Source organism: Trypanosoma brucei, chromosome 10 (genome assembly GCF_000002445.2).
Source record: "Trypanosoma brucei brucei TREU927 chromosome 10, whole genome shotgun sequence".
Taxonomy (NCBI): Eukaryota; Euglenozoa; class Kinetoplastea; order Trypanosomatida; family Trypanosomatidae; genus Trypanosoma; species Trypanosoma brucei.
The window spans coordinates 1,821,034-1,836,658 of NC_007283.1; the positions used below are offsets into that span (position 1 = coordinate 1,821,034).

The 15,625-nt window shown below is 48.4% G+C and overlaps 6 protein-coding genes across 6 annotated transcripts, besides 8 other annotated features; all 6 read right to left on the reverse strand.

Annotated features, from left to right (window-relative positions):
- Positions 1-518: 518 nt before the first annotated feature.
- Positions 519-542: a microsatellite.
- A 224-nt stretch (positions 543-766) lies between these two features.
- Positions 767-794: a microsatellite.
- A 39-nt stretch (positions 795-833) lies between these two features.
- Positions 834-876: a sequence feature (A-rich).
- Positions 877-1,086: 210 nt separating this feature from the next.
- Positions 1,087-1,126: a sequence feature (GA-rich).
- Positions 1,127-1,852: 726 nt separating this feature from the next.
- Positions 1,853-1,874: a sequence feature (AT_rich).
- Positions 1,875-1,950: 76 nt separating this feature from the next.
- Tb10.20.0180 (hypothetical protein, conserved) lies at positions 1,951-2,238 on the reverse strand (the record flags this gene model as incomplete). Its single annotated transcript, XM_817872.1, has 1 exon — positions 1,951-2,238. One exon carries the CDS (start codon positions 2,236-2,238, stop codon positions 1,951-1,953), a length of 288 nt encoding a protein of 95 aa, XP_822965.1.
- Positions 2,239-2,586: 348 nt separating this feature from the next.
- Positions 2,587-2,611: a sequence feature (AT_rich).
- A 483-nt stretch (positions 2,612-3,094) lies between these two features.
- Positions 3,095-3,125: a microsatellite.
- Positions 3,126-4,075: 950 nt separating this feature from the next.
- Tb10.6k15.3370 (terminal uridylyltransferase 3, putative) lies at positions 4,076-6,745 on the reverse strand (the record flags this gene model as incomplete). The annotated part of the gene is made up of 1 exon (XM_817873.1): positions 4,076-6,745. The coding sequence occupies one exon, from the start codon at positions 6,743-6,745 to the stop codon at positions 4,076-4,078; it is 2,670 nt and encodes an 889-aa protein (XP_822966.1).
- Positions 6,746-6,984: 239 nt separating this feature from the next.
- Positions 6,985-7,021: a microsatellite.
- Positions 7,022-7,483: 462 nt separating this feature from the next.
- On the reverse strand, positions 7,484-8,095 carry Tb10.6k15.3360 (hypothetical protein, conserved; the record flags this gene model as incomplete). The annotated part of the gene is made up of 1 exon (XM_817874.1): positions 7,484-8,095. One exon carries the CDS (start codon positions 8,093-8,095, stop codon positions 7,484-7,486), a length of 612 nt encoding a protein of 203 aa, XP_822967.1.
- Positions 8,096-8,533: 438 nt separating this feature from the next.
- Positions 8,534-8,947, reverse strand: Tb10.6k15.3350 (40S ribosomal protein S24e; the record flags this gene model as incomplete). The annotated part of the gene is made up of 1 exon (XM_817875.1): positions 8,534-8,947. One exon carries the CDS (start codon positions 8,945-8,947, stop codon positions 8,534-8,536), a length of 414 nt encoding a protein of 137 aa, XP_822968.1.
- Positions 8,948-9,276: 329 nt separating this feature from the next.
- Tb10.6k15.3340 (40S ribosomal protein S24E, putative) lies at positions 9,277-9,690 on the reverse strand (the record flags this gene model as incomplete). Its single annotated transcript, XM_817876.1, has 1 exon — positions 9,277-9,690. The coding sequence occupies one exon, from the start codon at positions 9,688-9,690 to the stop codon at positions 9,277-9,279; it is 414 nt and encodes a 137-aa protein (XP_822969.1).
- A 379-nt stretch (positions 9,691-10,069) lies between these two features.
- Positions 10,070-15,454, reverse strand: Tb10.6k15.3330 (hypothetical protein, conserved; the record flags this gene model as incomplete). Its single annotated transcript, XM_817877.1, has 1 exon — positions 10,070-15,454. One exon carries the CDS (start codon positions 15,452-15,454, stop codon positions 10,070-10,072), a length of 5,385 nt encoding a protein of 1,794 aa, XP_822970.1.
- Positions 15,455-15,625: the final 171 nt, after the last annotated feature.

Consider the following 15,625-nt stretch of genomic DNA (forward strand, 5'->3'; position numbering starts at 1 on the left):
TCTCATTTTTCAACCTAAAAAATTAGAAAAGGAAGCGGGACATCTACGTATTTATTTATTTTTTTTTACAAGTTAAAGAAAAACGAGGAGAACCAAAAGGAGGAGAAAAACAAGAAACAACGACAACGACAACAACAATCGGAGACGTGGCCGTTGTCCACTTCCCATTGTGGGTTACACTAATCGGGGAATAACAACCAAGATTTAGCGAAAGAAGAAAAATGTGTGTTTTTCCATCAGCAAACAAAAACAGAAATCAGCTAACAGGAGGAGGCCGCGTATAGCGTTCTCCCCTCACTCCTTTCCCTCTCGTTTATTTTGCATTTTCATTTCTTTTCACTTTCTAAACAAGGGAGGAACAGCGCCGAGAAGGTGGAGAGACCACAACAAGCAAAAAAAAAAAAAAAGACGAATGTGGACCTTTGAAGAATGGAACTAAACCCGTTACCAATTGTTTTTTTTTCCTCTTCCTCTCTCCTCTTTGTCTTCCGCATAGCTTGAATTATTATTATTATTGTTATATATATATATATATATATATAGCCCCCTATATTCTTTTCTCTCCACTTCTTCTTCCTTTTGCTTTTCTTTCGGTAATGTTGTGTCACGTGGCCCAAAGGGAGCGTATGGAAGGGAAGGGAGAAGCCTAAATCAAAATGTCAAGTGGTTGAGCGTAGAGCAAAAGTTGTCACATGACATCATGACGAAACAACGAAGGAAACAATAACGTTACTAGTGACAAAAGTGGGTGCGCCAAAAGAAGACAAGGAGGAGGAGGAGGAGGAGGAGGAAGAACCCAAAGAAGGTAGACAAGTATAATAAAAAAAAAAGCGAGAGAAAAAAAAAAGAGAAGAGAAAAGAAAAGAAAAAAGAAGAGAGGCGCATGGCATATAAAATACCTGCAGTATCCCGCCCCCGCCCCACACACACACACACACCACGTGTTTTTAAAGCATTCCCTTCATTACAACTACTGTTTATACCTCCTTTTTATTTACCCACACCCTTCACCACAAACAATTGCGCGCCCCTCGCCTTTTTTACTCACAGCTCCCGTCCAACATCAAGCGCCCATCCCACAAATAAAGAGAGAGAGAGGGAGAGAGAAAAAGGGGGAAAGAAAAAGGGTAGAAAACACACACAAACATTAGCATATAAATGCATCATTATAAACGCCTCCATCATCGCCTGGAAACTTCAGCATTCACAGGCTTCCATGAACAAATCGGCAACACCCGAACAGCACACATGAACGTCCAGTTTCTCTTTTTTTAGCATCTCTCCTCCCTCACCCCTTTTTTTTTCTTCTACGCATCCACTTGCATATAAAAATATAAATATACACGAGTTTTATACCTTGCAGCTTCCCAGCTCCCTCTTTTTTTTTTTATTTGTTCTTTAGATCATCTTCGGTGTGTGGGGGGGGGGGGCTTTTCTTTTGGCTGTAGTGGCGCCGTTGCCCCGCTAATCCGCACACCTTCAGGTTGTTTGTAGCTCATTTATTTACTTTATTTTTACATTTCGTTCTTAGCGTTTGTTTTTTTTTCTGTATATAAAACCGAGAAGAAAAGAGCCAACTAGACCAAAACGAAGCAAAAAAAAGGAGGAGGAATGTGAACTCCGTTTGTTTTCTTTCGGTTTGTTTCTTCTAATTGTTTTATTTTCTCTTGAATTCGCATCAAGTTAGAAATACAGGTTAATTACAAAAAAAAAAACCGGAACAAACCAAACGGAGAGGGGGAAAAGGCCACTAGAAGTGAGCTTCATGGGGGAGAGAAAGAAGAGGAGAGGCCAACAAAAAACGAAGCGAAAAAAAAAATGTTGATGAGAACCCCTAACCGTACTTTTGTTGTTATTATTATTATTATTTTTTTCCCACCCCTTCCAGTCTTCCCCCCTGTCCCTTTCCTCTTCCTCCTCCAAAAAGTAATCAAACCATCACTGTGGTTCTCATCGCTTTTTGCATTTCCCATCATTGGGATCCACTAAACCCAACATAACATTTGATAAAATGGAAGCTCCCGAGTTGCTGCTTTTGGAATCATTGCGGTTACGGCGTCCCGGCATGCATTGGCGTTGAAGTTCGTTGATTTCCTTCTCAATGGGCTCAGTGATGGCGGCAATATCTTCCAATTCCTTCTGTAACCTTTCCACCTCTTTTGTCGCTTGTGCAATTTCATCCCCATTGCGTTTTTTGAGGGTCTCCAACTGTTGGCGGAGCTCCGCCACAGTCGACATCGCTCTCCGGTGGGGAAAAAAAATTTGAAAAAAAAAAAAGATCCTTTCAAATGTGAATATACGCACAACCGGTGCTGGTACCGTTGTGGTGAAGAAAATAAAGAAAGGGAAGACGAGAAAATGGAAATTGTAACAAAACAAAGGAAAGAAAACCTGATGGCTCGAATACTTCCAAAGCAACTAGACGGTCACACGAAGGAGTTGTGCATGCCTTCACTTCGGGTATACACACACATACACAAAATAAAAGAAACGAGAGCGAAGAACGCACGGACAAATTCAGAGGGAAAGTTAAGAGATGAACTTCAACTGATCGTGCGACGTGCAACGGATATCGACTGCTGCTTCAAAATAATAAAAAAAATAAAAATAACGGGATGTTACATTAGGCATGCGCACAAGAGAATGAGGAAGTCACCAAAACACCTCTTTAAAGTTGTTGAACGCATACAACGGAGGGAAATCACGTTTGCACAAATGTGCTGCTTTCATCCACCATTCGCGTTGAAATCTCGCAGTGTTTACTTGCGTTAGGAGCTACAAATTAAATGGAACGCCCATTTGTAAGACATCTAACGCCCAGAAACACTGCTTTGAGTAGTGCCCACAGTAATACGCCCACGTATAGCGTGTGTGGAAAGGGGGGAATGGGAGAGAGAGAGAGAGAACAAAAAGGAGGGAAAAGAAAAAAGGGAGTTGCGGCCGGCCCGGGGAGCTCCAGTGAGATTCAGAGAATTCAGTGGGTGCCGTAGTCACATCGGTGAGTTAAACGCATGTCATCTCACGCCGCTTTGGTGGTGCCACTCCTATCCCAACATGAATTCAACATGCGTACGAAGCACACCGCGTAGCAGACGTTTGGGTTAGGGTTAGGGTTAGGGTTAGGGGACAGAAACTCATCAGAATATTACTAAATAGGAGGATCTGTATCCATATGAACACATATATTCGTGTAAAAATGGAAAGGGTAAGAGGAGGGGAATAAATTAAGTGGTTATCGCAATCACGAAGGAAAGGCGGGCTCAGCTGAAAATAATCTCGGGTTGATGTACTAAGCAACCGCCAGTATTGTAAGGTAACAAGCGGTACCGGAAATACAACCCTTGTCTGCCATTACCACCACCGCAACCGTAAAGAACGGCACCTATACACACATGCCCAACCACGCGTATTCACATATACAGATGCGTACGGTTAAAGGGGCAATTCCGAACCCCATCGAAACAAAAGGAATGTGAGGGCCGACGAATTTGTACATGGTGACTAAACATTAACCGCAGCGGCTACAATATTGCCGTCATCTGAGTTTTATTACCATAGTCCCTGTCTTACCTGACACTTAAATAACTTAGCTTCACTCCCGACTTCTGAATCATCGGAGGAGACGTGTCGTTCTAAAAAACAACGATGGAGAAAAGAACGTCTAGAGCTCTTGCGTTAAAGCAGGCAGAAACATTACAAGCGATCCTTTTCTAAGAAAAGTATTTTCTGGAAGTAATGTGAGAGAGTAGGTAATACAAGTTCAAGAAAAGATGACAAGCACCCTCGAATATTGTCCAAGAGAAGCTTAAGGTATGTCAACAGGCGTGGATGGCGTATCTCCTTCTTTCGCACAGCAACTAACGTAGCCCGGCAACCGATCGGAGGACGCAGGAGCTACCCATGTGGAAAAGAAGCGAAACGTAACAAAACAAGAAAAAGCGAAGTGCTTGGTGCAGAGTAAGAATAAAAACAAAAAATAAATGATAATCAAATGCATGTGGCCAAACAGGACGTCCACAATGTGTCAACAAATTGACATCAAACCTCCACTTCAGCGAAGAAGTACCAACATCAACTAGTTTTTCTGACAGTTGTACGCCTTCCAGCACGCACCGCAGTAAAGACCATCATCCGCAGATTTGTCGGATGCCTCCCACAGATCAGTGCCCGATGCACCGCATTCGCTACACGTCCCTTGACCTGCATGATTCCCACGCCGTACAGCATTCTTCCGTTTTTTTGAACCCTTGGACTTTTTGCGCTGCACAGTCTCAGCACATCGGGTCTCCACCACAACCGGCGACTGCACTGTGATATTTTCCTCACTACCGGAAACTAAAAGGTCGTCAAGTAAAGTGCCATTCCGTACAATTGATGGGATGGCATCCGCAACCCTCTCTAAGATCTCCTCCCGCGTCGTGCATCCCCGCGCCCGCGCGGCGGATACAGCTTCAGCGTGCATCAGAAAATTGTCGCGATCCTCCGCGGTTCGAAAGGCCCTCCCGCGTGCCAAAAAGTACACGCCAAGTAAACCAGCAGGAATATTAGCATCGGATACGCCGAGCGGACCCGCTACCAACAATGCGTCATCGATGCTATGCATTTTTGAGCAGAGTAGGTGCCGCCGCGGTGCTTCACAGCTCTCCACATGGTCAGGGGGTTCTCCTTCTTGATTATTTGTTACTCCTTCAGCATCATCATCCCCCTCTTTGCTTTTATTGTTGAGAGTGGAGGCCATGTCAAGTAAGGTCTCCCAATTGTGGCTTGCTTCGTAGATAGCAACACAGTCTGCGCCTGCGCTATCTATCAACAACTGCCGTAACGCCGAAACAGTCACCGGTCGCAAATTGCGTAACTCCCCCTGCACAGAAAGCCGGGTCACGTAGGCAGGCATCGTTTCCTCTGCAAACTTCTGCTCGTCAACGAGCAGCTGCTGAGGTCTGCCTGCTACAATTGACGCCAGCGCACGCATAAACTGCACCTTCACAAAGGAAGCTTTGTCAGGGGATAGGTGACGGCCGAGGTTAAAGTTATCTTCGTACGGATCATCAATGCACAGACGGTACCAGACGCGATCGCGAAGGGGGCCGCACTTCACTTCATTAGCCTCCACCCAGCCAAGGGAATCAGGTGTTACCGGCGGCCCCCCTCCAGGGACCCGTAGCGTCACCACAACTTTGTCCCACCGAATCCTTGTATAGTACAAAAAAAACAAGGGAATCAAACCACCAAGCGCACCCCGCAACATCGTGAGTTCTGGAGACTTTAAAACATCACTAGGCCGTTCACCACCATCCCCATCATCGCGCAAAAGGGGTAAGTACGACATTTTCTGTTGTGACAAGTCTGGAATAGGCTCCACATCAGCCGGTCTAACGAACTTTACGAGCCCGTTCTCCAACAAGAAGTGCACCCACAAAATGGACATAGCGTAGGAAGTAAGATACCCATTCTTTGCATTGTTTATACCATACAACTTGCTCCATTTCTTCAGAAACAAATAACCAGTCCGTACAAAAGGATCCTGTTGAAAATACTTGCGAAGAAACAAGCTATTTCTCACTCCTTGTGCTCTACAACTTAAATCGAAGTCAAGTGAAAACATTTCAGGCAATTGTGAGCCAGTCTTCCATGAAACTTCCATGTCGCGTGGTCCACACATGGCCGAATTGCAGAAGAACTTTACTGCCTTCAAACTATCCTTAAAGTGAAACGTTACCGTATCACTGTCTTTTCGCTCAACCGTAGAGCTAATGGCCGCCTCGACTAACATGCGGGGCGGAGAAGAAAACTCCTTACTGTTCGACCACACAACGCTGTACGTGTCGTGCTCACCATGTGAACGCAGTGGGACCCGAACCTTTTGAACACGCCGCACAACGGGGACGCGGGTCCGCACAAGGGGCTCCAGCTCTCCAAAAAAGAAACCCGCCTTCCTCAGCGCCGCGGTGAGCCGAAGTATAACTTTTTTCTCGTCCTCGGGTGGCCATTTACCCTTCTTCATATCCTGCAGACCAATTGCGGTGAAATCAGCATCACTCACCCCGTCCCAACAACCACACGACACGCAACTTCCAAAAGGAAATAACACTAAGTTGCGAACAAAACAAGAAATGACTTGGCTCATTTGAGAGAACGCACGCTCAATTACATCGAACGTCTTCCTGCCCATGTCAAGGGTTGCCGCGCTTTCCAACACAAAATTGCCACACGAGACAATGTGTCCAGAAGGAATGCATCCATAATGGAGCAGATTATCTTTACTCGCTAGAATCTCTCTGCACCAGAGAGAGAGCGCGGCATGGTGCACCTGAAAGTGTTCTTGGATTTGCTCCTCATCCCGGCTTTCTATCATTTTTGCACAAAGGTCACAACGGACACTCTGAGAGTTCCGACTCGTCAATTTTTCTTTTATTTGTTTTGTTGCGCCGTCTCCCTCACTATGTATGAGACAACCATCCAATAACTTCTGCTCTGCCTCCTTCCACTCTTCATGAACACCACTGCTGTACACCACACCCGGAACTACAGTCGGAGCTACAGGCACCGATGTGAACATGCAAGCTAAGGTACTTCTCGACCTTTGCGTTGGGCAGCTATCACCCGACAGAGAAGAAAAAAAAATACAACGAATTATAAAAATTACTTTGATGAAAGAGCGGAAAAAAAAAAAAGAGCACGGCATGAGGCGAATTGAGGGAGCTTTCAAGAACACGTGGTATCGTTTTTTAAAAAAAAATATCATATCCTGGTAAATGGGCTATGATACACAATTGAGTACAGATACAAAGGTGGTACATATACCTATCTTTCCCACTTAAAATCATTTCTTCCTTGCTTGCCACCACCAAAAGGCAAAACAAAGAGGCAACAGTAAACCACCTCCATCTTATTATAATCCACTTGCCCTGTGCCCTACTCAGCACCCCTTTAGGGATCACAGCAATAAGTGGCTGCGGATCACCTCCCTTCTCATGTACAGTCACATATCACACACATATACACACATACATACATACATTTGCATAATGAGATTCAATGATGCACGATCGCACAAAACTACACGGAATAAAGGAATATCCACAGTATGGAGAAAAATTAGTAGTAAACAGTAGCAGCGCCAGAAGTGGTACCGTTAGTAGCGGTCATGGAAAAAAAAAACAAGACCCTGGAAAATGAGAAAAGAAGGGGGAAAAAATAGGTTAAAACACTTCAGAAAAAAATAGAATGTGGAACAAAGAAACAAAATCGCGAAGGCTAAAGACAAAATAACCAGGAAAATAATAAAAGACAGGGAAACGGGAAAATGTGAGCACTGAAGTGAAAACAAAGCGCACAACAAAGGTCAACGGAAGTTGTTGTTGAAATGCCATGCGTCCCCACTTTCCCCTTCCACCAGCTACAACCCACGCACAAACACCTCTCCATCCTCCCTCCTTCCGCACACATGGTCGATTTCGCAAAAACAGAGGGAACTTTTCCTTCAAGCTGTACTTGCGATAATTTTCCTCGGTGGCACGACGGAGGCACTGCTTTTGTTTGCCTCAGCTCCCGCACCGCACGTGGGAGGAGCGTCCAGCGCTATGCACGGCCGAAGTTTCTTCCCCTTAAAACCGGTAGCGGTGTCGGCAATGAGCCCCTGATATTCACCATTGACATAAAGCTGGACGGCGCCCTCGTCGGTATTAACAAGAAACCCGAAGCGCGCGCCTGCCGAGGGAACTAACAACCGCCATAAACTCCTGACCTCCACACCATTCACCTCAACGGCGCATGTCAGGCAGTTAAAGAGGCAGCAATTAGCTTCGGACAGCCGGCTATTTAAAGAGCTGCTCGGCTGCGCTGCATGCAGCTCAACGTCCCCCAAGTTAACATTCGAAAGAAATGCATCTTCCGTACACACACCGACTTTGCACCTCGTATCGCTTGTTTGGATCTCATAGAAATACTTCCCATGTCCTGCGGGCATCTCTAAACCTCCAATGGCAGGTTGATATGATCCTAAACAACCAGAATGATACACGTGTGGACCGTCTAAAGTGTACGCCGGACCAGCGCGGACCCACTCAAACGTAACGCTATTGATTGAGTCCATACCGAAATTCTCAACTACCTTTATTCCCTCCTGTAATGCACCCCACCTTTTCCCTTCGTTTCTTCGCACTTCCTCACCAACCACTTAATCAAATTCAGAGAGGGTAAGCGACCAACAACCTCCACGTCTTCACTCGCGGAGACACAACGGCCTTTCAACTTTGCATTCAGACATGCCACAAAAAATAAGGGAGATACAGAGAGGAAAGAAGTAAGATGAATAAGTTATGTGAATGCATTTGGCAAGCATTGGATATGGGCCTGCGCGAGGGTCGACAGCAACAACAACAACGATGTCCAGCCACGTTCCTTTTCGACCATTTGGTCTTGAATTAAATAATAAATTGAAACAATAAAAACGAAAAAAAACATGAAGGAAGTGAGAAACCTAGGATACGAGACGACGAGAATACCAGGCAGCTGTCCGCCGCATCGTCACTTACTTCTTCTTTGTCTGCATCTTGCCCTTCGCCTTGCCACGAATCTTCTTGTTTCGGTTGCGGCGTTCCTTCACTGACTTACGAGCCGGAAGCTTCTTCTTACCCATACCCAAGCGAGCCTTACGGTAGTTGGGCTCAATGCGCTTCATGGCAGCAAGGTCATCATAGATAAGACCGAAACCAGTCGTTTTCCCGCCACCGAATTTCGTCTTGAAGCCAAAGACGGAAATTTGGTTCTCGTCAGCGACCTTGTAGAGCGACGCGAGGCGGTTGCGAATGAGTTTCGCGGGAACAGTGCCGCACCACCCGGGGTGGTTCACCTCAACAACGAATTGCTTGCGGTTCAGCAGTTTGTTCACCTTGAACTGCGAGGTTCGCACCGTCACCTCTGCCTTCTTCTTCTGGAAGACCATCGTTACCCACTACCTTGGTTGAAGACAGGCGGCCAAATGTGCGATAAAAATATTTTATGAAGAAATGGTGAAAAGCATTGGGGAAAAGAACAAGGTTGAGTAAACCGTGATATTGGGGGGAAAGGGGCTCCAACGCGGTCGCTCTGCAGGGCTTCTTACGCACCACATTGCGCACGCGTCACAGGGCTCGACAGCCCATCACGCAAAGTGCACCAAGGGGAGGGAGCTGAGCCCAACCGCAAGAATAGAAATATGATAAAATTAAAAGAAAAATATACGAAAAAAGCCTTGCATCCAAGGAGTGTATGGTCTGTCCGCCACATCGTCACTTACTTCTTCTTTGTCTGCATCTTGCCCTTCGCCTTGCCACGAATCTTCTTGTTTCGGTTGCGGCGTTCCTTCACTGACTTACGAGCCGGAAGCTTCTTCTTACCCATACCCAGGCGAGCCTTACGGTAGTTGGGCTCAATGCGCTTCATGGCAGCAAGGTCATCATAGATAAGACCGAAACCAGTCGTTTTCCCGCCACCGAATTTCGTCTTGAAGCCAAAGACGGAAATTTGGTTCTCGTCAGCGACCTTGTAGAGCGACGCGAGGCGGTTGCGAATGAGTTTCGCGGGAACAGTGCCGCACCACCCGGGGTGGTTCACCTCAACAACGAATTGCTTGCGGTTCAGCAGTTTGTTCACCTTGAACTGCGAGGTTCGCACCGTCACCTCCGCCTTCTTCTTCTGGAAGACCATCACTGCTATCCTGAACTGGGGGAGGTTTCGGCAAACATTGAAATATCAGAGTCGATATTCAAAGGGGGATAAAATCACAGATACATAAGAAACACCAACGATTAGTTAGCGACAATCATAATAGTTAGTAGGGCACATTACCAAAACAGAAAGAGGGGTCTAAAACAAACCGGTGGGAGAACTCGATTGAACATCGATAGTTTTCCTTGTTCGCATTCACTTCCATTTCTCTATCCATATTGTATTTCGTTTTCATAGTTCTAAACCGTCACACATTAACAATATTGTTTTTGTTTTCTACTGTTACATCTTGGTAAGCACAGACTTGTGTGCATAATCATCGGGTGGACAGTATCTGGTCCATGGTCCAACCGACACTTTAGCTTCGGCGGCCCAGTAAACCAGCTCCCATATCCTGCGTAATGGTGCGCACGGCCACATCGTTAAGTAATTTCTCCACCAAGTTCAGCAATGCGCTATTATTCCACGGTGGCAGGACACCCTGATCCTTGCACGGGGTTCCTGCCGTTGTAGTGAGCCGTTGTGTGACTCCTGTAGTGGGAGGCATGGCCTCAGTTGCGCCTGCTGCGCCTGAACCGGGGTCACTTGACTTGTTCGCCCCATATGTCGATGATGGAGGATCCCTCACAAAAGAGTTGGAGGCCATAGACACCAACTCCCTGTATTGTGGAATCTCCTCTTTGATAGTCTCGGTGAATGCATTTCGAACCGGTGGGCAGTCGACAACAGTTCGCAACAGCCCTTCAAGCATCCTTCGCACAATTCTCACATTACCTCGAGTGAAATCTTTTATTGTTTGCTTGAGCCTATCTCCCACCAAAGATGCACTCTGAGGCCGTACGTAGTTCTCGTAGAGCGGGGGAAAGTACACCTGCCGGACCGCACACTCCCCGTAGAGCCGCTGGTACTCGTCGACGGGCATAATACGCGCCTGCACCAACACCTCAAGCGAGTGGGCCAAGACAGGTCCTTCATCTGCGCGTTTTTTTAGTGGTAGAGACATCGTGTTATGATCCGCAACACCAGAATGTAGAGCAGGTGCAGCTGCCGCGGAGAGCACACGAAGGCTCTGATACTCCGGCGGGGCCTCAATTACAGAGGGCCGCTTTTTACCCATGTAGGTGGCTCGACGCTTCGTGCAGGTGGACCTCTCGAACCGCGTTTTCGTCTGTGGTTTGACGTCGAGCAACGGATCGGTATCATCTTCTTCATCGGCCTCTTCGTCCTCAGGAGCTGCTGCCGCTTCCACATACATTGGGCTCACACTCTTGTCCTCAATCAACGTCTCGTTGACTACACGGCAGAATATCGGGGCCTCGATAATTTGGCTGAGCTTGCCGCATTGTAGCGCAAGAACGCACCGCACGCGCTGCCCAGGTCTCACCACGCCACTGTTCGGCGACACAGAAATTGTTGAGCTCCCCGGTTCTAGCGATGTAGCCCACGAAAAGCTGTATGAAAATGAGTTGTGCCTGTTTTCAACATAACAAATTCGGCGGTGCAGCGAGAAGCGGGGCACCGCACCAATACGCATGACGTCGATGGAAAGGGAAACTGGGCAAAGCCTTGAAGGCAGACGCAACGAGGGCGAAACGGGGATGGGCAGGAAGGCATCATTAATCGTGTTACATGCTTCCCCAGTAGACGTCTTCTTTGGATGGTATCCGACACCGCAGAATCGCATACTGTATCCCTCACCATTCACGATCTGAAGGCCAACGTCAATCGTGTAGGTACGCACCTCGAGGGGGCGGAAATACCAATGGAGCTGGGTTGATCCGCCGGGGGGAATAACACCCTCTGGATTCATACACTGAAACACGGGAACACCGCAGTTGGCCGCACAAACCTGCTCAACAAGATCTTCCTGTACAACGTAAGTCATCGGATGCGACGAGGTGTTCTCAATTGTTGAGCTTTGCAACGGTGGCTCGACATCGCCGAGTGCTATGGGGTGTAACTGATAAACAGGTGGATGGTGAAAGGCGAGAGCGTGAGTGTTGTCCGCCACTGTGCGCCCCTCAAGGACCAGAAGAGCCTTCTTACCCTTGTCCAGCCGAAGCAAAACGGGCAAGCAGTGCGTGCCGACACTAACATGGCGGTACGTAATGGTGATAACGGCGTGGGAGTTCACGGGGATGGTCCCCTCTCGAGGAGAAATTTCCAACAAGCGGTTAGAAAGAATTTGCTGCACATCCTCCAACTCTTCATCTTCAACGAACCACGTCTCGTTCCCACCTTCGTGATCAATCGGGTACCAGAACCGGAACGGGGCTGCACACGATCCAGCATTCTCAACGCACAGCATAATCTCCTTATCATCATCATCCACACAACCTACGCCGACATCCATGTAAATTGGCTCAACGCCCTGTACATACTGCGGGAAGGCGAATGAGTCCCTCTCTACGTCCACGCTCTGTACAGGGGCAGCAAGCACGTTATTAATGCTATTAATAGCTAACTGGCACCACAACTGCGAGCGGTGCTGCTGTAACGAGCGTACGTCAGTGATCTGAACAGCCGGGCGTGTACCTTTCAAGCGAACCTCGCAGTGTGGGTGCTGTTGAACCTCGTGCAGGTTTGTGGGGCAAGCAATACTACTCAAATCTACCCCCCTGCCGCCAACGAGTGTGTACAAGATACAGTCAGTCACGCCGGCCGGAGGCCGCAACGTAACAAGTACTACAGTGTGCGAGCGGGCGGCCAATGCTCCGCACCTGTTGTTACTGAGGTGAATCATTGGGGTGTCTTCACCCTCCCAATTCATCCTCCTTGTTTTCGTGAGCCACCTCACCTCATAGCATACTTCACACACACTGCTGTTGTATATGGTCCACTCAAATGTTTTCTCCTGTGCGGCTGGACCCTCGTGCTCAATCACCACCGGTTCAACCTCAACTACAGATTGACGACCTTCACCCATAAAGGGGCAAGAGATGATGCGCTTGCCATCACTTAAGCTCAGCTCTCTTGGTGTGTTGTTGCAACTGCTGCTTTGTGACTCCCGTTCCCGCCCAACCAAAGGATCAACAGCTCTCCGTGTTGCGTTTGAACTCGGCTGTGTTTCATCATGTGTCGAAATTGAGAATGTTATATGCCCCTCATACAACACAGGATCTTGGGGGCAGAAGGAAACAACCAAATTCATCCCCATCCCTGCTTGTAGGACGCCAACCGGTGGTTCCACAAACACTACACCCTGAAGTGGCTGTGAAGGAGATGACTCGAAGCTAATCGGTACGGTTGTTGGGTTCGTGATTCTCAACGACCGCTCCGTGACGCCTGTTACGCACGCGGGGCGCATTGTAATCATAGAGCTGTCCTCTACGAGAAGCTCTGGTCTAAACCCCTCACCGTGCAGCACTATGCGGAGCTCGTCTTTAGGACTATTGCTCAACTGAACGAGCATCTCTCCACGCATCCACGCCGCGCCTTTGGCACTAAAAGAAAGCATCAAAGGAACGCGACTACGTGCTGGTATTATGCCGTACACGGGGTTGCACCCGAAAACTGAATTTGATCCATGGCCGCTAATGGCATCACTTCCGCAATCCTTCCCTTTCGACTCTTGGCTCTCCAGACGTAGGGCGACCGCGAAGGAAACAATCACACCTCCACGATTCTCCAGTTCAATAACCGTGTGCGTGGTGCCGTCAACAAGGCACTTAGGAAAGACGATGTGCTTCGGTGCCCCCACACAGGAAACAATGCTTCCAGCCTCCGCATCGGAGCACTGAATAATCTGTTGGCAGTGCACGGTAAAGTAATGAGGAGGAGTGAAACTTCCCTCCTCGATTAAAAGGAAGGACTGCATCTGCTTGTAGTTTACATAGCACTCAAGATGCTGGTCGCGGAGTGAAGTGCCTGCTGCCCGCGACCGAGTAACGGTGAAGGTGCAGTAAGAGTGAGGCAATATATCTTCCTGCATGGGCGTCACGCTGAAACTGCAGTCGGCGGGGAGGCACCAGTACGCCGTCGCCACCGTGTTGCTCCGGTTGTACACGTTCACATATTGAGGTTCGTTCCTTGAATCCACAAAAACTAATGCCTCTGTGCTCAACACGAAGGGGGCGCCGGTGGAGAAAGACGAGTTCCACCGAGCGAAACTAATACGGCCCCCGCTCTTTTTGCGACAACCTCCCGTCACCAACTCACTGGAGGTCGTCGGGTCACGATGAAGATCTCGCAGCATTGCCAAACTAGAGGTGGAAAGTAGATGCATCAACGTGTCGGGCACCTTGCCACCCCGCAGAACCTTCGAAAGGAGGAACAAATCCTGCGGTTCAGATGCCCCAAGGCCGACCTCGTGACGCCAAAAAAACTCCTCCACCTCCTTCAACCCGAACGACATGGGGCGGATGCTGTCATCGTACGCAGAGCCAAATAAGTCGACGAAAACAACGTGTCTCGTGAGGTTCATGATAATGTGCAATCGCCGTAGATAATTCATCGGGTATGTAGGACAGAACTCCACCCACATCCGCTGGGTGCCTTTAGCAGGGAGTTCTCCGGTCGTCGGTGTTACAACAAATGACGCGCCTGGAGAAACACCAAGAACATAGAAGTTCACAGACACGTCTGAGAGGTTCTTGATGTAAAAAGAACGCCGCAATGCCCGGCGGTGCTCATAAACAACGATGTTCTTTTCCATCCGGATGTCACCAAAGTTCATGGAAGTCACTGAAGCAACCACAGTGGGCGCAACCACAACACCGCGCAGCAGCAACGTAACCGTGTTCCCAGCGAGTGCTTTTACGCACAGCTTGTCAGAAAAGGCAGCACCCACCGACGTCGCAGCGAAGGTAACTTTGAACTTCTGTGCCTTCCCCCGCGGAATAACACCGGTCCGCGGTGCGGCAGTAAAGGGGCATGAGAAGTCCTCCCTTTCCACCTCCAAACTGAACACCGCGTCAACCACTGAGGGATTTTCGACATCAAACTCCATAGTGTGCACCTTACCAACGTATACGGTACCAAAATCTAACAAGAGACTCCTGCCATCCTGCAACAACTGCATCTCACGACCGCTGAGGCAGCTGTCGTCAGGGGTAGTTGAGCCGGTTACGGTGCTAGGCTCCTTCGACACGCGGATGAAGGGGTACTTGGCAACACCAGATATCTTTATTGTTGAGAGTAAAGAACCACACGCAGCCATTTTGCACACCGCCTGAGCAATCAAAACACACGCCTCCGACGGCGTGAAAGTTATGCACAGGTCCACTGTTTCATTTTCCCGAAGCTCCCCGCTTGTGGGTGTAATGCCGAAGGGCGCCGGCACCTCCCATTCGTACGAGACGGTGGTGGTACCCACGTTCTTCATGGCGACGATTTCCCTCGCAGTGGTAGCGGTTGGAACATAGCCAAAGTCATGGTGTGGAGGCACTTCGACCCTCGCCGTCGGTATTTTCCCTTCCAATTTCACGAAAAAGCTACCCCGACCAACGACAGTCACCTCAAACATGTCACAAATATCAACAAGCTCCGTTGGGCGGAAAGATACTTTAATATCGGTGGCCATGCCACTGCTGAGTGTAACCGGATCGGGGAAATCCATGATAAAAACTGTCTTTCGCAGCGGCAGTCGGTACACTATAGTTTGCTTTTTCATGTCTAAATTTCGTATCCGCAGCCTCTGGGTATATTCGCCGCCTGGCTCCCAGTGGCGCCATAGGAGTCGACCAACGCAATCAACGCCGAGCGTTCGCTTCCGCTGCTCCCGGCCATCTGGCTCAAAAGACATTTGACAACTAAACAAAAGCACTACTGACTACGGTCCTGCACAGGGCAGAAATACAAAAACTCGCGCACCCTTCTCCGTCCCGTCTATGAATCCTGTGTATCTTCCCAGCAAGCGATCACAAAACGTAAAAAGAAAGGGGAAAAAATAGAGGCAAGTGACACACAATTTGCA